This window comes from Pseudopipra pipra, chromosome 3 (genome assembly GCF_036250125.1).
Source record: "Pseudopipra pipra isolate bDixPip1 chromosome 3, bDixPip1.hap1, whole genome shotgun sequence".
NCBI lineage: Eukaryota > Metazoa > Chordata > Aves > Passeriformes > Pipridae > Pseudopipra > Pseudopipra pipra.
Window position 1 is genome coordinate 66,655,261 of NC_087551.1, and position 21,729 is coordinate 66,676,989.

General features: G+C 40.7%; 1 protein-coding gene across 2 annotated transcripts in view; it reads right to left on the reverse strand.

Moving 5' to 3' along the window:
• Positions 1-9,850: 9,850 nt before the first annotated feature.
• The window catches only part of DCBLD1 (discoidin, CUB and LCCL domain containing 1), a 48,783-nt gene continuing 36,904 nt past the window's right edge, over positions 9,851-21,729 (reverse strand). The window contains exons 9-15 of one of the 2 annotated variants that reach the window (XM_064649687.1): positions 21,145-21,275; positions 19,257-19,404; positions 19,052-19,168; positions 17,455-17,545; positions 16,374-16,423; positions 14,699-14,818; positions 9,851-12,229 (exon numbers count right to left, since the gene is read on the reverse strand). In XM_064649687.1, coding sequence (XP_064505757.1) covers positions 11,712-12,229; positions 14,699-14,818; positions 16,374-16,423; positions 17,455-17,545; positions 19,052-19,168; positions 19,257-19,404; positions 21,145-21,275 — 1,175 coding nt within the window. In that variant the 3' untranslated portion in view covers positions 9,851-11,711. The remainder of the gene's footprint in view (positions 12,230-14,698; positions 14,819-16,373; positions 16,424-17,454; positions 17,546-19,051; positions 19,169-19,256; positions 19,405-21,144; positions 21,276-21,729) is intronic. The other variant, XM_064649688.1, reaches the window with a different exon arrangement.

Below are 21,729 nucleotides of genomic sequence, written 5' to 3' on the forward strand. Positions count from 1 at the left end.
AATTTATTTGTTCTTCCTTACTTCTTGGCACAACTGTTTTCTGTTTAATGCATTTGATCAGTTTTAGCCTGAAGTGGGGGAATGTTTCTAGAGTTATTTTCCTAACATTTCTTGTCCACCAGTTTTACATGATGTTGTATTCTTTTCTTCATCTGCTAGACCCTTTTCTCTGCTCTTACCTTGTCTGTTTTTGACTATATATGAGAACTAAAGGAACATGACTAGGAGTAGATGAATCAGGTAGCAATAAATTATCATCAGATTTCCTTCCCGACAGTTTTTATAATTTTGTTTAGAAAGTCTTGAATGGGAGGATTTTGCTCAGACGCCACAGTCTGTGTCCATGTACTCTGTACTTCCTACCAGCTGATTTAACATGCTGGTTTATTTGTAATCATACTGAGATGCTTAGAGATTAATATTTAAACTGAGAAGTTTTGCAAGTTGAGATTTCCAGATTCAGTAGACAAATATGTGTTCTTCCCTTTGTCAGTAACTGGAAGACTCAGTCCTGCTGATTCCCAGGGGTTGAATGAGTTAGACTTGGAAGAATTCCTGAGGGAAGTCAGTGTTCAGACGTCATTTTTATTTTTTAAAGTGTAAAATGGTTTACTTGTGTGTGCATATATATTTTTACTTAAAAAAATAAAATAATATTCTAAAGATAATTTTGCAATTCTTTTTTTTAGTAGATAATTCCTTGCCTATTAAAATTTTCAGTGAGACAATTGTGTTCTAAGCTAAAGGTGGACAGTGTTGGCATCTGGGACCATTGTTAATTAAAAGCATGTAAGATAAGGAAAATGCTTTAAGGCAATAAATTTAAGTCTGATCAAAGGCTGTATGTAGTATTTCCTTTGTAGAAGTGTGTTCTTGGCCGTGAAGATGGTTTGTATCTGTCTCACTATATTTTAATCCACAGTTGTATCAGACAAAATTAAGGTATTTATTGTATTTGTCCAAACATCATGGGTTACTCTCATTTCTGTAACAGATACAACATTTTGCAAAAAATGTATACATCTCGTTGAGCTGAATATAATATATTTTTATTAACCTGCAAATAAATATAGTCTTCTGCACTGCAGTGATTTCTACACCTAATTCAGACTTGTATTTAATTTTCTTCTTTTTTTATATATAAAAAACACCCAACTTTGTATGTGATATTTTTCTGTTAAACATGTAGTTCTCACCTGGCCTAAAAACTAATATGGAGCAAACCAAAACTGCGTAATTTTGACTCTACTCCAGTCTTGGCCAGCAATGGTTAGTAGCAAATTACATTTTTTGAAAGATAGTTATAGGATATGTTTATAATTTCACTGAGATACATTTTCTACCGAATGTTCTTCAGTTAAAAAAAAAAAAAAGAAATATTTGCAGTGTCTGGCTGTATAATAATACCATAAGTATTCTGAAGCCCTTGACTAAGAGCTACAAAGACCCAAACCTGTCAACCAATTAAGTCATTTGGGTAAAATTGTGGATACTGCCTTTTTGTTTCCCATGCATTAAGAATAATAATAACTCAGTGTATTCTGAGTTTTCCACTGAAGTTACGAAACACGTTTAAGTTACAATTTTTAGTCCTGATATTAAGGTCTTGTTGTTCAGATTAAGTGTCTGTTTTGTATTCTAAATTGTATTTTAAAAGAAATAATCTCTCACCTACACTCGAGCGATCATCTTGCCCTAAAGCATCAAGTTCATCTGAATGAACAGAGAGCTCCAATGAAAGGTAGTGGTCTGGTAGCTGTGGTTAGTAGTATAATTATGGTAGTACTTAAGGACTTATTGAGAGGGTGTAAGTAGAGAGTAGAAAACTGTGAGCGTAGGAACTGTCTCAATAGACAAGGCTGAGTCATTTTGGATGAAAAGATGTATAATGGACAATTGGTGAGGGTTAGAACTGTAAGTATTTTTTAGCTCTAAAATTTTTAGAAGGGTTTGGATATGGGTGACTTCAGCAGATGGAAGGAAGAGAAAGCAGAGAACTCTTGCCTGAGTTGTCATAAAACAAGGAGAGGAATAGAGGCAGCTATGAATGAAGATGAAAATGGAAAGAGGAGAAAGAAAATTACTTTTTTATGTCACCTGGGGTCAAGGAAGATCATTCAAAATTTCTTTGTATCCCAGTGCCCTACTGAAAGACTTCAGAGGCTGCTCACTAGTCCTCTGCATTTTTCTTCCAGGAATCCACATGTGACAGAAGAGAAGAGAAGAGAAACACATCCTGACTTAGGGTGCATGTGGGAAGTCTGTTTTGGTTAAAACTTCAGCTCAGTGACCTGAGAAGAAAATTGTCTAAAATATTTCAAGCTTGCTTTACAAGCTTGAAATTATGTTACAGCAATTGAAAAATATTACAAGCTTGTCCAGTGTGTCTTTTCCTGCACAATGTGATTTCTAATTCTTTAGAAGTTTCACAGTTGGAAGGGAACCTAGGAGTTGAGAAGTGGAAAATGTGATGACTTTGAAAGATACATACTCAACTTCTTTGGATTTGCTTTTCTCAACAAGGCAGCTGTTGCTTCTTATGCTTCGGAGTAGTCTTGCCTTAGCTGTGTTTGCCTGATGTACCCCTACTTCAGACATACTTCGGTATCTGCTCCTCATGCCTGCTTCTGTGCAGGACAATGCTTCTAAGCCAGATGGTTGAAAAAGGCCAAGTGATATTTTTTTCAAGGGTTTTCACTTCTTAGGTGAAAAATTGAAGTCACTTGCGTAAATTTTCCACACTCTATAAAAAGTGTTTAATTATTTGGTATCTCTTTGTCAGCCTTCAACTTTGTGTGCTGAGACTTGTGCTTCCCAGCTCTACCTAGGTAAGTGTTGGAGCTGCCAGTGTTTTGAAGGCTCTGCCAGGAGTATGCTCTTCCAGTCCCCCGTGAGAGGTATGTTAGAAGTCCATCTATTGATCCCTAAAAAAGATTGCAGGAAAACCAGTTAAAGTTGTGCTGGTTTTCTTTCTTTGTAACTTTCTACAGGAGATAGTAATCACAATTCCATCATTGAGTTTTTGGCACTCTATTTCTTCAAATTTCCTTTTTGAAGTGCAAAAGCACTGCAGCCCGAGCCATCTCCCCAGCTTCCCCTCCATCAATTGTGAGGCCATCGGCACTCTGCTGCCTAGTTTTCAATAGCTGGGTCTCAATCAGAAGGTTAGGAAAATGTAAAAACAAGTAAAGTGAAAGAACAGGCAGTCACAGACATGTTTTGATTGCCTGTAGTGCTGGAAGTCAGGGGTGCTTGGGAGACAGCTGGTAACTTTTCTGTTAAAACTGCAAGTCTTCAAATATATCTGTAAATGTCTGTAAATCCTGTTGATTAAGTCTTCATTTACCTATTAACTGTCTAAATATTTGCACAGATACTACTACTGTCAAATGAAATAAACCAGATTGGCATGAAAATATTTTTTCTAATGTTATTTTATGTGCTGTTGTCCAAGTGTTTATGTCTGTTATCAATTTCTTTAGGGGAATGGAAGCATTAACAATCATGCTGCTGAACTGGGCTTGAATGTGTTCCCTTCAAATAAGAAATGAGGTGTCTGTGTTCACTCTCTGCTGGAACAACCTGTAGAGAGTTTGCTGCTATTGACTCTTCTTCAGCTAAAGGTAGGGGAAGCAGGTTGCTGTAGGTTGCCTATGCTGGTCCTCTTATGTCCACAAATGCACCAGTTCCTCTTGTTTTGATTTATAATTCGCATGGTTATCCATGGTTTTGTGAGAAGGGATTCCCAATGGCTGCTACAATATAAACCCTGCGATGGGAACATCCCTCAGCTCTGGGCTTGGAATTGAGGAACTGACATTTTATATACAATAAATGGGGATTTCTGTGTAGCTGTCGAGTGCTACTGCACACATTCCCCTTTATTTGATCTTCCTTTTTGGTGAGTGTGCCAGTTTAGGTGTTCTAATTTATGACAGACATGGGGTGTTATAAGACAATTCAGGAAGCCAGCAGGATTTTCTTTTTTGAGATCTGTTGTGCTTATTCAAGTGTTATTTTAAATCCAGGTCACGTATTACTAACTTTTATTTTGAAATGAAAAACATGGCAACTCTATGTATTATGACCCCTACATCTCAGTAAGTTAATGAGGTTGTCTTGAGTGGCCTGGTTAAATAGGCAAGTGCACTTCGGGCTGTCTCAGTTTTATGGTATTTTCACCCCCAAACTTGTACATTACTTACATTGCATTGCAATTTGTGACCGGAATCCTCATTTTTAGTGCAAAGTATTTGCATTTGTATGTAGTGCCAAGAGGGGGCAGCAGCTTCCTTCAAATCTTCAGCATTAAGGTGCCTTTGAGAAAGAGAACCTAGTTTTGTGGGTTGGTCGTTGGGTTTTTTTGTGAGGAGTTTTTTTGAATTTAAAAAATAGAATACTTTATTCATTAGAACTATTTCTAGTAGCATGTAATCTTAAAATTACAAACATCCAGTCTAGTTGACATCCCGTAGCAAGTACTTAGCAGGGGACACATCTTACAGTTAAAAATTGTCCTCTCTATATATCAGTGTAGCATATGTACAAGCACACATAAACACAGACATAAATAATTTCATATAGCTCTGGATTCATGACTTTTTAAAAAACACAAATATCCCCATCAATTACTTTAAAAAATGAGTGCTCTGCTCTCTTATAATCTCACACCCAAGCACTGAAGTTTTTAATCTTTGTTTATGGTTGGGTTAAGGCTTTCCAAAACAAGGGACCAAATGCACTGATGAAACATGAAGTGAGGTATCAGGTAGATATTAAACACTCCTGCCTGCACTTTGCCAGTGCCCTTCAATCATGATATGGAACCAGCATTGTCACATTCCTGGAATCTTTGCTAGGACAGAGGCTGCCCATGGTCATGTCAAACTGTGGTGAGGAGAAGTGGGAAAAAAAGGACATGATGATTATATTTTGCTCTAGTCTAATTTCAGGCAGAAGCCTCTTGATTGGAAAAAGAGGAAGGTCGCTTCACATTGACCCACCATCATCTTTTCTCTACTGCTGTTGGTTTCCAGTCACCACCAAATGATAGTGCAATCTCCAGACCCTGTTTGTTGTCATTAACCAGGTGATCAGTAGAGCCGTCAACAAAATGTTCTGAGACATATTTATGTCCTCAATGCTGGTCCTTTTACAGTATTGTGATCATACTATAAAAGCAGGAGAGGATGGAGCATGACTTCATATGTTAAAAAGTTGCCTATATAAATTAAATACTTACCTTAAAGGAGTATCATTTATGAACACCATTGCTTGGCCTTTGTAAGATAGTAGAAAAGTTATTGCAGCATTGTTATCAAAACCACGTCTCACTTTGTGTTGTGGGGTATCAAAAAAGACTTGTGCTACCTTTTGTGATGAGATGCTGAAAGTGCTTGGATAACTGTGGAAGAGAAGCTGCATGAGCCATCCATGACCTTTCCACATCCACATATGACACTGGCATTTCCATATAACAGGCATGCTTTAACCAGGTCACCTTATTCAAATTTTATAAAACTGTCTGTCAGAACAGATGGTGTCACTTAAGGATAAAAAGCTTAGCCATAGATGTGAAGAAAAGCTGCCTCTTCAAGTGAGGTCTGCTAGCTTGTCTTAGTTTTTATCACCCCTGCCTTCTCTCCCTGCCCAACCAAGGACTTTTCACAGGTTCGTGATTGGTGTTTTCAGAGGCCTCTACGTTTTTGGATGGACTTGATTTGTTGCTACAGCTCTGCACAGGTGGCAGATTATTTATCTCAGTTCACCCATCTGTGAAATGGTGTTTTCCTAGGCCAGAGAAATTAAGATGCACAAAACAAGTTTGTAAAGACTGAAGTTTCTAGTATATGCTCAAGGGGTTAAATGGTTCAGACCAGGGGCTGGGTGGTGGGTAATGGAACTTACTGTCTTTTCTCCCTTCTTTTATGGCAAGCATCACCATCAGCCACTCCTCATGGAGGATGACTTCTGATAAAGTCCCTATCGTGGGTCAGGCACCAACCATTGCTGTATATTTCTGTATTGTTTGTATTAAATTGCTCTTGGTGTTTCTTTTAAACCTAGAATTTTGTCATTAGTTTTTTGTCTGCCTTCTAGTAGGCAACATACATGTGTTTTAAAGTCTGTTATTGTCTGTTGTCATCTGATCCGGCTGAGAGAATGTTACAGGTTTCAAATAATTTGTTATGTTTGTAAGTTTTCTCACTCTTTTGGGTAGCTCAGACTTAACAGGAGGAGATACTGTTCCTCTTTGGGTTAGCCAATAATGCAGATAATCAATGCGTTAAAGGAGATTTTCCAGTAAAGTCTGTTAAAAATTTTGTGCCTAGTCAGAATTATAGGTTCTTGAGGTCAGTTCAGAGTGGTTATTAAGGGCACAAATGCCTTAGTAACACTACTATGTTGTATTTGTTGAGTTATATTTTTTCTATGCTGAAAAATGTTATATTTTAACTTGATAAAGTTGTCTCTTTCCTGGATTTCTCATTTTTATACTTGTGGCTGTATTAAAATAAATGGGATGATAATCTCTTGGATGTCACATGGCAGCACAGTAGCTGTGTTGTGACTGTCTGAGTAAGTAATGAATTAACTCGGCCCAGGACAAGAGGTTATTGAATAACCTTTGCCTACTTGTAGATGGCAAATGTTTTTTAGGACTTACAGCCATTTAATGTGAGGCGAAGCCAAAACAAACTGGTGAAGTTTTAATGAAAAAGTCTCCAGATTCTCATGTCTAGACTATACAAAGAGATAGCAGAGAAAGTTGGATGTGAGGCATCCTCCTTATGGATAACATGAGTTTTCTCCAAGTTCGAATGTCTTCCCTCTTGTCTTCATCTAGTTTAGAAACACTTTTCTGGGGGGAGGAGGGGGAATTGAAAAAAAAAGGAAGCCCTCAGGAGAGGTTTCTATTTTAAGTTTGAAAGTGATTGTGCAGAAATGGCACCTTCCTATTAAATATGTTCCGTGAAATGTATTCTGTCTTCAGTAGTTCATAGGAATTGCAACATTGTTAGTCCTGTTAACCCCACAGAGCTATGGCACTGTGATTTTCAGTGTAAGTATCAACACTGGTGAGTTTCAAATGAAATGGTAAATACTGTTTTCACACTGTACTAATTGCAGTGGAGGTTCTCCAACAAGCTTGCATCATAGCTGACACTGGAAAGAAAAGGGCAGTATAGAATTTTTATTATGGAAAGTAATAAGGAAAGAAATGCAACAACATAACCTTGTTATCCCTTAGGTCTGGCTTGATTACAGACACTCACTCACTGAGCAAAGCTAACCTGGTTTTGGAGAGAGGGTGAACAGAAAAGTACAGATGGATTTATATAAGGTTACTTTTCAGTGGACATCCAATCCCACAGGACTGCTGTGAGACCACTGACTCCTTTTTTAGAATTCTCTTCATTTTTTCGCTTTTTATTTTAACAATAGTGATCCACCAAATAGGTAATCACAGTTAGGCATCTGCTCCTCTAATGGGACCTACAGCCTGACATTCCCATCCTGTGTAGGGAGTATTTTGGGTCTCAGACAGGGTTCCACTAAAATCTGCCCACGGAGTGAAGAACTGCCAGTTCTCTGGCAGGCAGTGGGAAAAACCTGAAGAAAATCTGTATTAAAAACTCAATCTTCCCAAGTTTTAGCCATGCCAATTATGCAGACCAGCTATGGGATTCACAAGCTGCTTCTAATGGTTGTAATCCAACCTCATGGGGTTTTTTAAGTAAGGAGGCAGGGATGTGTCATTTACACACAGGTGCTTGAGACACTGTTGTGACTGCTGACATTTTGACTCAGTGCTTACAATACTATCAGATGCAGGGGTTGCAGATTGTCCTTGGTGCTTTTCCTGCCTTCCCCCTTCTATGCAGACTGCTGTAGTCAGTGCTGAGCTGGTTGAACCCGTCCTGTGTCTGGAGAGGGAGGTGAGGCCAAGTTTTTGATCCAGAGAAAGACCATACATGAGAGCAGGTGATACTATACGTGAGCAAGTAGGGCATCACCTGAGCCAGGATATCCTAGTTCCAATCTACAAGGGCTACTTTTATTCTATTGCCTGTTGGATGTAAAGATTCTGTTAGGTATTAAGGTAGAGTTTAATATCTGATGTTTAGCAACTAAAAGAAACAGAGAAATACTCTTTAGAATTACACTTGAAATGCTTTTATATCAAGCATTAGAAAGATACTTGATAGAAGAAATAAGAATTTGTGATCTATTTCCCAGTCAGAGGTACGAGCAAAGAACATTTGTGTTTTTCCTGTGGTATTTTCAGAATCTTTGTTGTAGTTGCTTTTTGTAGGTTTTTTGTTTGTGTTTTAAATATGAGGCACCAGCTGGAAACATGCTAAGCCGTTGGTTTTTTATTTCAGTTGTAGGTAGCGTACACCATCTTTTACACTTTCTTACCTCAAGAGGTACCTTCTTCAGTTCCTTTGGTCAGACTTGCGCAGTTACAGTGCTGCCCCTGTTCCTGGCAAAGTCAGAGACTTCCTGTCAACTGCAATGGGGCAGGCAGGCCCTTAGTGCCATGAGCAGTTAATATTTAACCTTCTTGTGGACTCTGGCTTGGTTTTAGTGCTCCAGCCCACTGGGAGTGCCTGCTCAGGAAAGAAGTTCGGTACCAAAATGCTATTCAAAGTCTCCATTGAGGTCAAACTCAGCTCTCCCACAATCTCTAGAGCTGTCGGTGAGAGATCCAAAGCTAAAGCAGCCCTTCTGAGCATGAAAATGTCCCAAAATGATGCATTCTCTAACCTTCACTGTGAAACAAAGTTTTTTAAATGTGTGATGTTTTATAAGGGTGCCTTGCATCAGGGTTTGATAGAACAGGTTGATGTAGACAAGCTGGAGTTCGATGTATCAGTATGTAAGAGGCCGTTCAGAGGACAAACATGGGGATGAGCACTAGCACTGGTAAGATTCAGGCATTCCCCTTTCCTTCCTACAGTAGGATTTTGTATCTCTACCACTGTCAGGATAGAAGAGGCTACATGGGTAGGAAGTTCCCTTGCATGTCTGCTGCTAGGGTCACTAAAAGTTTCCCAGGCCAAGGTGGAGAAGCTGAGGCTTTTTAGATTAGCCACCCTCAGCAGTCACTCCGTCCCTGTTGGCACCAAGCCATTCTGAAGGGAGGCTGGAGATGTCTGGGGATCTATTTTAAGCCATCTTTGCAGGGGTTTTTTGGATGGCGGGGAGGTGGGGGGAATGAAGGGAAGGTGCAAATTGAGACCCAACCTTTCATTAGGCTAAACCAGCTGTGTTAAGATGTGTTTGAATGACAGCAGAAATGGGCATATGCTGCCAAGAACCCTTTGACACTTGTAGCATGCTGCAGATGCACCAAGCATGTGGCAGAAGCATATGAAAAGTTCCTTAGAATACAAGTAGTGTCATCTGCTGCCTAGTCCCTTGCATTTCTGTGTTATTTAGCTGCCTCGCTAGGTGGGGAGTAGGCCTGATTACTGACTTGTTTGTCAAGTGAGGCTAATTAGTTGCGTGGGTGGAGGATTGGTTTCAGGCTCATCAGGAGGGCATCCTCATCCTTTCCTCAATTATATGCATCCAGCAGCGGGGTTGGGCATAGATGTTATTTTGTGGCTTCTTCTATAGAGTTTATGCACAGAAAAGCTGGGCTAAATGGGGCACTGAGAGAATCTTTTTTTAGCCAGTCACACTGGGACCGTGAATTGCGGCAGCACAACTGGCACTTTTGCAGGGCGTAAAGAACTCTTCTTTCTCACCCTGCAGCATATGTGACGAGAGTGGGTGTGCAGCGATGATCAAGTCACTGAGTTAAGTGGCAGGCCCGAGTTAAGTGGCAGGCCCGTGTGACTGATTTACAAATACCAGTGTTCTTTATTTACACAGACATGTAAACAACAGAAGGTAAACAACACCGCCCAGCTCAGTCTAACAAACAGGCTGCTGCTGTTTCACTTCAGGACCTGAGGTGTTTTAGACATTTCACAGAAACTGTAATGACAGGAAACACAGGAAGGCTACGAGGTTACCTTGACTCTTCTTTGCGCAGGAGTTGCATGCACGGTGCGGCGTGGGGGAATGGCACCACTAGAGGCCACAAAACACGCGTATGCAAAGAACCCACTCAGACCTTGCCTCAAGTTCGGGTATGGCTAGAGTATTCATGAGTAGTATCACTGCAACCAGTCTGTCCTCTGACAGCACTTTCCACCCAAGGGTCTGAAAGCACTTTACAAACAGACTGAATAATCTTGGCTGCATCCTTTGCAAATTATCCCATTTACACACAAGGAAATGGGGGGCTTTCGAAGAGTGACTTTCCCAGAGCTCAGGTTTTACTGGTCTCGTTTCCCAACCTTGTGCTTAAAATATAGCACCATTCTTTCTTCACAGAAGTATATCACTTCTTGACACTTCAGGACAAGCTTTTGAATTCAGAGAAATGCCCCAAGCACTGGAGGTAGAAGGGCAGCAGATGGTCCCAGTTGCTACCAGAAGCTGTTTTGCTCCAACGCTGCTTCTGTTGAAAGAGGAGCCAGCTACTGTGCGATACATTGCACCCATCCCCACACTTTTTCAAGTTTGTCCAAAAACAGAACTAAGGGGAACATCAGCTGCAAAAGAAAAATTATTTGAAAACAATGGTGCTGATCCACTGTCTTGCAAATTTAACTGCAACAGTACACACACTGTTATACTTAGTTGAAATATTTCAAGTAGAAATGTTACACTAAATTTGTAAGACAGAAAAATACCTAGTGGAGCAATAAAGAGTTCAGGAAGTTTGCTGCTTTGTGCCAAGGAACAAATGTCCTTACAGTTTAGCAGCAAAAAGGTCAGCTAGGGCTTGAACAGGATTTAATTCTCAGCTGTAAATTCACATTTTGGTTCCATGCACACTTCCTAAATAAAAAAAAGAAACAAAACCAGATTAACTGGTGTTGGATTTGTTGTTTGGTTTTGTTTGGTTTTTTTGGTTGTTTTTTTTTTTTCTGTTGTAGAGTGATCACCATGGCTTGAACCCAAAACCAGTTTCAGCCTTTCTAGTTATTTCTAACATGAATTGCAAGTTAGATGGCTCAGCTCATATGCTAGATCAAATTAAAGCATGTGAGAATTGCTGCTAAAAAAGCAGCTGGGAAGTTGGGTTTGAGCACAGTATTTAAATGCTCAGCTGCCTTCTCTTGTGCACATTATGCTTCAAGTAGTTTAACTTCTACCCTCCCAGAAAGAACTACAGTGATGCCCTATCTTCAGTTTTCATAGGAAAGGAGATGAATCACCACAACCATAAGATACACCATTTACAGCTGCCAATACAGCAGCAGGTAAAATAAAGACAGAAAAGGAGGCCTGTTTTTTCTTAAACAGGCCTTTCTGCAATCCTTTCAAACCCCCAGGTGAAAAGGAAACTTAAGAAATTCTCCTTAAATAAAAGCTATGTACAAATTGCACACATTGCAAATGGAGCACTGAGATCAGTTACAGAAAATAAGATGTACAGTCTTCACTGATAACATCTCTCTTGCTACAAACAGTGATAAACAGCATATGCTTTCTTCAGATGTCAGAACCCAGCAAGACAGCAATATTATGTACACAGGGCTTGTTTGCCTTCTGCCTCCCACAGCAGAGTCCCTCCAAACTCTGTTTTTGCTTCAGAAAGCTGTGCAGTGATGTTCCTATGCACCACACCTCTCCTGCTCAGCAAATCACAAGAGAGCTGTCATTGCTGTCTGACTTATGGGTTTTAGGCAGTCTCTGGGTGTTGAGTAACCCTCGTTCCCAAGGGCATTTTGCTGAGGTTTCTGGTAGTCTGTGCTGTAGCTCACAGAGGTCAGAACACCATTAACTTTGGGTTTGTCATAGTTTATGACACTCTGGGGTGTCTGATAGTCTCCGTTCCTGGTGTCAGTTTTACATGAACTGGAGAAGCTGCCAGCAGTAAGGGAGTGTATCTGAGATGAGACAACAGGAACATTGTAGCCATTTTCAGAAGGGAAATTATTTTCTCTTGCTATGTGCCGTTCTATGATGGGGGTGGCGTATTCAGGCTCTTGGCTGGTCAGGGGCAGAGCATATTCATGCCGGTTAGCTCTGTGAGGGCAGCGATAGTGATTTTCAGACTCGGAACTCCCCCTTCTTCCCTCATCTTTGGTGTCCACGGGTCGAAAAGTAGATCCTTTACGTGTTACTGTCCCAGTCCCAATCATGAGAGGCTGCTGATAATCTAAAAGGAAGCATGAACTGCTCAATAAGGCACAGAATGACTATTTTATGTATGTAATACTTATGCATAGATAGGTATTTTATGATGAAAAACTACTCACTTATTATATCAATTGCGTGGTTATTGGGGATATGAGGAAACTTTTCCACAGCACTTATCCTGTAAACTCCTTCCGCGAGCAAGCGTTGTAGAACGTGGCAGAAGCTCTTCCGCAGAGGAGCTCCAATCTGCCACCCCTTTTCCTACTCCCTCCCTCCCTTTCCTCACCTACCCACCCAAATAAATTAACATTTCTGGAATATACTTAAAAGCCCTAGAAAAACAAGTGAAGTCAACAAAATATTAGCACCAAACTGGACAAAGGACATTGCATGAAGATCTTCAGGTGAGAAATTCTCCACAACAAGTGTTCCACTTTTGGAACAATTAAAATACCCAGGATTCTTAACGAGACGGCTTTATTTAAAAGGCATCTCACAGTAGCTGACTGACAAGATGGATGAAGTTAGGCAAAACGGCAGCCAAGAGAGTCAGTGGAAGTGTGAAACACACTAAGCCAGCTCGCACGGCTGCAGGCATGCCAGGGGGAATGAGTGTGGGAGGAGAAGCAGGACTGGTGCTCCCAGAGGAATTGGGCAGTCACCCTGGTGAAGGGGGATGACAGGGATACAGCTGGCGACAGGCAAACGGCCTGAGCAGGAGCAAGGAGTGAGATGGAGGAAACACGGCCTCAAGATTTGCTTGTTTGCACCTCTAGTCAAGGCAGATGCCAGACTGCCACGTAAGGAGGAGGTCTGAACTAAAAAGTTTTTTTAAAAAATCCAGTAATACTATTATGAGAAAATTCAATGTTCTAACTTTCTCACTTTGGCGTTGGTGACAATCTCATGTGGATACATACAGTGGCCTGAACAGTTCTAGTAAATGACACTGCTAAAGTATCGTGTTTTGATGCAGGCGTGAAAGAAGTTAGCTCAGTTTCTGTTCTGGCATCGTGGTTCATCTGACATGAGCGTTGAATTCGATCCCATATGTCCTGTGAATCTTTTTGGCAGTTTCTGGCTAACTCCCAAACTTCAGCATGGAGGGTGAAGGTGTTATGATATTTCACTAAGTAAGTGGTGCAGCTCTCCTCCGCATCGCTGCCGCCATCCCCAGCAATCTCTCGCTCAGGATGCAGCATCTCGACTTGCTCCTGGCTGCCTTTGGGAACCAGCAGGCAGATGGGGATTTGAAGTGAGGGAATTCCATGTAGCATGATAACCTATATGCAAATTGTGTGCTCTCTGCAATTAAATTATTAAATTTTCTGAGTTGCATTCACATTTTTATTTCATGTTTCTTATTTTTAAGGAGACTGTAAATGAAAGGCTAAGGCTGGGAAGCTGCCTGGGCCAGGCTGAGAGTTAAGACTTCCCACAAACACAGCAGGAGGGGAGGATGGACAGAGCAGAAACTCCCCAGGCATGGCCAGGGGAGCCAAATAACCATGATGTTTGAGCAACCTTTATTCATTCTCTTTCCTTCATGATAGAAAACTGCTTTATAGATCTCTGCATGTTTACATTGAAAGTTTCTATAAATGATTGAAACTGTCTTTGAAAGATATGGAGGGTAGCACCATATGGAATTACAGTAACCATCCATTTGTTTTTAAATGTATTTCTCTGCCAAACACTCTGAAGACATTCTAAGGAATTTCTGAGGTCTGGAGGCTGGAAACAGCAAACTAGTCTTTCTTCAAGATTGCTGATCACTGATCTCATGAAATGGCTGCTCTCACCAGCCTTACCAGACAGACTAGACTAGGCGGGGATAAGATCTGCTAAGAGGATGAATTAAAAAATCATCCCTTTGGAATGCAAATAGTACTGATGTGGGGATTTGCTCTATCCAAACAGTGACCTAGAGCTAAGGTAGCACAGGAGAGAAGCACTGGCTTTTTTCTTCTCTGCAGTCTACCTGCTTCCACTTCAAGGAGTCTCATCTCCCAGATAGTTCAGCACCAGGAAAGCTGCACCGGGATCTCAGCACAACTTCCAGCTGGGCAGGAAATCCCACCACAAACCAAGTAATTTTTCTATTTTCTCAGCAGAAAGGGGCATTATATTTTGTTCCATTTTCAGAAGCATTTGTTTTTAAATAGAAACATAAAAATTAGTCAGCAAAGGCAAACGATCCTATCCTAGGCATATTCTTGCATTCCATCCATGCCTGAGTGCCTTCCAGCATTTCAGAGTCAGAAAATCTTTCCAACAACTCCAAGAAAAAAATTCTAAAGTAGTGGTCTTTCCCTCCCTAATATATTTAGCTGCTTCACTACATATCTGGGATGAACATGGATAAATCTATTCCTGGGCCTCAGCTTGCATAAGAGCTGGAGCTTGTAATATTGCTGGGCCATCCCTCTCCATTACCTGCTCTGCACATGGAGCAAAAGGAATGCAGATGAGGGGAAGCAACTGTTACCTGCCATGTCACTGGTGACCAGATCCAGTTTTTGTGGTGTCTCCTTCTCATTGTTATAGCTGATGGTAAATTCAGTTGACTGATGTCTGGTGAAGGGCTGCTTGATTTGTTTCCAACAACCTATGATAAAGAAATAAAAATAGAAGGCTTATCAGCAAGTTAAATGCTTAGAATCAGAAGATTTACCGGGAAGTTTAATATTTGGTGTTCTCTTTGCTGTCAATATATATTTAAAGTTAAAAACCAAGGCTAAAATAGGCTGCTTGTAAAAAGAGCCCCCTAAATATGGAGGGTGAAGGAAAAAGTGATTCATCAACTGGGATTTCCAAATGAAAATGAATCTTTACATAGGATTTTTTGGCAAGAAGGGCTCAGATTCTGTAGGTGCCTGCATTGATGCCTTAACAAGGTATATTGATAAAATACTAGCTTTAAATCAGTTACATCTTATGGCATTGATTATGTGGCAAAAATAAGGCTCAATTTTTTTTTCATTAGATTAGTGTGGCTTTCATTTTGTTGGTATCTGAGCATCTGCACTCATCAGTTCATTTGTTCTCACAACATCCTTGTGAGACAGAAAAGAAAAAACTCCACAATGTCAGGCACTTCCCCGGAGCTGGCAACAGGAGGTCTGTGGAGAGGTAAGTTCGACTACCAGCTTTCTAAGTCCCAAGCTTGGTTCACAAGGGCTTCGGAGCTTGATTTATGAAGCACGCATGCAACAAATGAACTGACTGGATAGGAGGCTATCTCCAATTTCTTGGGATTTGTCCTCATTAGCAAGTGAGAAAGGATTATGATGTGACCTTGAAAAATCATATTAGCAAATATGATGTTAAGTACAAATTAATTTTCTAATGAGGGCAAGCTGCAGTGGGGAACAACATTCCTTTCACTGACGTCAGCGCCTGCTGAGGGATGAAATTTCGCAGCTGAGCTATTGCAAAACACTTGTCAAGAGACATATGAACTGCTTAGTGGTTTCTTTTTTTAAAAAAAGCCGAGGTTCAGGATATTCCTCTATCAAGTTGGTTGGCCAGGAAAAACAGCTAAACCCCAACTGCCAAGCTGATGGGAGATCCCACTCCAGAAAGCGTTATTGAGCAAGACAAAGAAAATACTTCATCGGGGTTTTGCAGGCATCTCCTAAAGCAGTGTTCTCAAGCCAATCCCTCATTCGGATTTTACACATGCAGTACAGTTGAGTATTGTTAAGCTTTATAAACACAGTCCCAAACAGGGAGGGCAGTGAGATAAGAATATTAAAGCCATAAAAAATGATTATCCCTTGCTCTCTTGAAGAAAGGCAATCCTCTCTGCTGCAGGGAAAAGAAAAAGAAAGCAGCAATTTTCTGCAAAATAGGTATTTTGGAGGAGGGAAGGAAAAGGAGGGCACCTGGGAGCACTCTTACATGCTAATTTATGCACTCTGTATAATAGATCTTTTGTTAATTGCCTTTCTGTCATAGAAACCAAATTATATTGTTTCTCAGGGCACTGTACTAGGATGACACAAGTGGGACTATCGTTTGCCATTTCCCTTGTATGAAGAGGTGAATTTGAATGAGGAAATGTGGATGCTATTTCACAAGCATTAAATGCTTAGTTGCATAACCCCCTTCTTGTTGGCCCAATGGACGGGACAGGATGAAGTGCATGATTCTCCACTAACCTGATTTCTGAGTACTGGATAATCCATAGGAAAGTCCTTTGGCTTCTCGCCTGCCAGGAGAGAAAAGGAATTATGAATGTCTGTACTCACAGCATTTCAGTTTCATGCATTAGCTCCAGCAGAGCTTTGTGTTTAGTGGCCAAGGACAAGGCTTCATTTCAAGTTCCTGGAGGCTGGTGTTTACCAGAACGTCAGGCATGCAAACCAGCACTTTGACATTTTCTATTTCCCCATCTGTGTGCAAGTTGTGAGTGCTGGTGCTCAAATGTCTGGGACTGGCACTCATCAATTTGATGTGTTCATGTCTCTATGTCCATAGACCCAGGCTATGTTTGCGTCTGCTCTTCTGAATTCTTTGGCTAGTTTATAGATTTACTGGGAATCCAGGGCAGATTTGGTGATGAAGCAGCATCACCAAAGCATTGCTTATACTTCCAAATTGCCATCCGCTGACAGAAATATTTTCTGGCTCTACATGCAAGTGCAGGTTCATATGAATGGGCATGTGGCAAGAAGCACAGTTAGCAGTGCTTCTTCCAGTCCTCTGACTTGTGAGTTAAAGTAGCTTAGTTTTGGCTGCTTACCCCAGTGTATGTGTGCAACTCCTTATAGCTGAGCTCTTTCTGCTTTCAGCCTGCTAGGTTAAGTGCTCTGACTTAAGGCACTGGGAAGCAGAAGCACAACCGGAGGGAAATAAAAGAAAATGATCCAGATAGATAGCTAAAATCTTCCCTTCACTGAATTTTTACTTGGCTTTGGTGTGGAAAGTATTCTGTCTTCGATTGCTTTACACCGTAGTATTTTTGGGTATATGTAGGCTGAAGAGAACAGCTGGTTACCTTGGACTGTAAATTGGGGTGCGCAGTTCTGACCTGCTTTACCTTTGTTTTTCTCTGACTAGGGGAGGCATACGATAAGAAATACAATTTACAGAGATACAACGTGTATCTCTGACAAACAGGACTGACAAACAGGATCAATTCCCAGCTCCCTGGTAAAGAGACTCTGGAAAGATGGCACAAAGTTGGACATGCTAGCTAGGTACCCACAAATGCCTCTTGTGACAAAAGTTATATCTTACTTGCGTAGGGCTGCACAGATACAAATTCCAGAGAACACGAATAGACACAGCACAATGAGGATGGGGACAATTATAGCTGTAAGCTTTAAACCTGCATGAGAAAAAAAAGTGATAAAAGTTTAGAAGGCAAATTACTCTGAAGATAATAATTTTTACTACAGAGAATGCAGCAAAAAGTAGATAATGTTGCAGGAATGCTCCTTGAAGAGAGCATAAAAACGTACATCTATAAAACTAAAATACTACTCCTCAGCCACACTTTCTTGCCATGTACCTACGTGGAACAATGTTGAGATGAAAGACTTGAATATACTTTCTCAAGGGTGACACTTGACTTGGCATCTATATGCATCTTTACAAAGAGCAGTTCTTTCTTATTACACACCAGATGACTTTTAAAAAGCCACTTACACACACTTTGTTTGCAGTTGCTTATAAATCTGCCAAACAAGGCTGCAATTTTACATGCTGAGTACGTGGCTCGTGGAACAGACTGAAGCATTTCAGTCAAAATAGCTCAAAGCTTTCCATGAGTGGATCTAGGGAAAAACCTGTTTAGCCCCTGTTAAATTCTAACACAACATGCTTTAGCACAGGGATTTGAAAATCAGCAGTGGGGTGGCTCTCGTGTCAGGAGTGTTTCATCCCCTGTTTCTACAGACACTTGCCAGCTGTGACAATAAGGTAGTACAAGTGTCCACGGGGTATTTACAATTTAACAGATGAAATCTCAGTAGATTTAATTTTCAGTGAACATGGATATGGTTTACCCATGCTGCTGCACAGATGAATTGAGCTTCTTTGCTCTTGGCAAGAGCTTCAGAATGTTTTTTTTTATTACAGTGATTGCTTCTACAACCAGTTTTTTCCAGAGCCATTCCTACAACTATCAGCTATCTAGTGGGTAGAAGCATTTGGTACAGTGGATCTGGTAATGCCTGCCTGGCTGTGGGTCCACCAGTCAGTATAAGCACCAAATTTTGTTTGTTTGCTTTTTAAGATCTTAGATGCTAGCTCCACAGCATTAAAGGATGAAGACTGCAAATTCAGGAAGAAGTATGCAAATTAAGGTGGTCTGAGCCCCCATGAACACATGCATTATGGAAAAATGTTTAATTACATAACTGTGCACTACTGTATGCTGCTTTTAGCTGGGGACCCTCTCTGAGAGGGGTCATGATTGTGTAGAGAGAAGGTAACATTTTTGTGAGACCACTACCTCACATTTTTAACTAATTTTTATAATTTAAAAAATTCATAAAATATAGGAAAATAGTGAGGAAGAGCTCTTCCAAAAATTCCTGCTGAGTGCTCACTATAGTCCCTTGAGCAACCCACCAAGCATGGCAAATAAACCAATAGGACAGGGAAACCAAAGCCTGATGTTAACACATCAAGGAAAATTAAGGCTTTCGATCTCTTTCTGTGCCTTAAGACAAAAAGAACGTATGTTCCTCCCTCTTCTCTCTGTCATTAATCTTTAATAAAGTCTGAAGGGAAAATCAAAGTTTTGGTTTGTGAGAAAGTTTAAAGTTCACTCAGGCTGGACTGAAGACATGATGCATCCTAGAGAAAATGCAGCACTAGGTAGTGTTACCCAAGTTTGTTTCTTCTGACGGGATGGGCTCTGTAACAGTCCTGTCTTCTTTTCCAAGGGAGGTTTCTGTGCTCTGACTTGGTTTCTGCCACATTGAATGCGTAAATGAACTGTTAGCTGCAAAAGAGAAGGGGGCATCAGTGGCACTGGGGTAGCACAGTGGTTTTAGAGGCACCATGCCTGGGGACCACTGCTTACCCCATACCTGGCATTATTCGACACCCCATCAGCTCAAGCTTCAATGCTATTCTTTGGTTCCAAGTCTGAGGGATAATTCGCACATAACGGGCCACTATTGGAGGGATGAAGTTATTGCGTACTATGTCACCGGAGTTGGAGTTGCCTTGGAATACCTGCAATGAAATGTGCACACATTGTTTGCTCGGTTCTGAAAGTCTCTTTCTTCAAAGTGTTCCTGACATCCATCTTCAAAGATTTTCATTATCCTAAAACTAATACATTGATAATCTGGGATTCAGACACAAGATTTTAGGAATTGAGAGTTCTGGAAAGAAAGAAATAATCTTTTCAGTTCTGCCAGATGATCACATTTTTCTGTTAGCTCGGAGGAGAAAGATTATCACCATTTCAATTCTGTGTAATTTTTAGTTAATGTATGCTGGTATAATGCTATCATTTTTTATTTAATAGCACAGCAGCACCCTTTCTTGGGAACAGGGGATAAAGACATAAAAAGAAAAAACTGAAGAGTGACTTTTAACCATGCAGTTGTTATTGCACTTATACAGTATTTCCTAGAATCAGCTCAGCCCCTTGTGCAGAACAGTAGTCCTTGCAATATTAATTCTTAGAGATGCTTCAGCATGATCTAGGAAAACTTAAAAGCCTGATGAGATAGAGAAGAGAGCTCAGCATATCTTAGATAAAATGCTAGGCCACACAGGGTTCTGATAGGACAGGTTCTGTCATGCACCTTAGCTGAAACTAAGATCATATATAATACTTTAATAAGATTATTTGCATATAGCAAGTCATTGTGGAAAACCACAAGTCTTTGCAGTTCAGCCACTACTAGGTTGATTTGTCACTTTTTGGGCCAACATCCCCTCAGTTTAATGTTTAAAAGAAACATTAAACCAGTTAATGTTGGGCAGTGAAATTCCTTGCCATGTAAGGAAAGAAAATCAGAGCTAGCAGGAAATCTCTCTGCAGCTCTACCAATTTTTTAAAACCTGTCATCAGGCCTGAGGACCAGGTAGAACCTTCTCCTGAGGCAAATTGAGCTCTCTCAGAAATAATAAGTGAAGGTCTGACTTTGAACACTGTGGGGACACGGAGTGAGGCTTTTGGGTTTTCTTTTGTTTGAAAGGAAACATGAGGTTTTCAGGGGATAATGTTATCAGACAAACTTGTGCAGCACGTCTTTTGTCTGCATTAACTTGTTGCACTTCTTTTATACGTTCATTGCCAAAGTCACATAGAGTCTGTGAAAGCTGTTGGGTATTTTAGTGTAAGAGTGTATATTTTACATTCTGTTACACCAGTTCCTAACAGACGTAGGCTGTGCCCACTTGTGTCAGAAGAGTCCCACCAGTGAGGAGTGGGGAGTGGTGTAGCCCTGGTGATGGTAACACAGGCACTGTGGAAGCCACAGGCACAGCTCCAACACCTGTGCTTTACCTGAGGGAGTTGTTTCATTTGGCGGGGGCGGTGGATTGACCATCCAGATGCATTTGAAGCTGAGCCTCAACTTTGCTGGTGCTGTGCCGACCTACGCTTCTGCACTGGTACAGCATTACTAGCACAGGCAAAAAGCTGAGCTGAGCTAAAGACTTGCCCAAACAGCCTGCTGTACAGCTTTCATTACACCGTTTTTTTGAAAGAAGGGTACGGACATACACATGCCTCCCTGTGTGTGTCCCACAACTTCATCAGTCCCTGGATAACTTCCTTGTTTTGACAAGCTTACTGTCTACTACTCCAGGGGCAAAAATTACACTGGTGAAGACAACCCAAGTTGAGACTAGTTTGAAACTCCTAATCTTTCTTGACAGTGAAAGCCTGCCCTTCAATGTCAAGGCAGCATACACATTATTGCTTTGTGTTTTCTTACCCTTCCCACTTTCCGTTACCTTTTCTTCGTTGCTCAGAATCCCTTTGTAAGTTCTCCATTTTGAGTTGTTATTTTTATAGTTCATTGTAAATGTCTTCACGTAAAAGTTGAAATTCAGCATTGTGGATCCAGAACCAGTGGTCTTAATCCCTTTTGACAAGATGCAAAAAAACATTTTCGTTTGCTAGGTGTCTGTTTTAAAGGAACATTTTCAAATGCAAACACAGAAGCCAAAACAATTTGGAAAATTTTGCCTTCAAGGTCTTAATTTAATTTTCAAACTGTGTTGAAATTGAGTTTAAGGTTGGATGAAGAATGGAAATCAGTTTTAAATTGTCAGAGCCATGGATATTTTTAACAGAGCACAAAGGGCTGAGAGAGCTGGGCCTGTTCAGGCTCGAGAAGAGATGACTGAGAGGGAACCTCATCAATGTGTATAAGCATCTAAAGGGAGGGTGTCAAGAGGAGGGAACCAGGCTCTTCTCAGTGGTGCCAAGCAATAGGACAAGAGGCAATGGGCAGAAACTGATGCACAGAAAGTTCCACCTGAATAAGAATCATAGAATTATAGAATCAACCAGGTTGGAAAAGACCTCCGAGATCA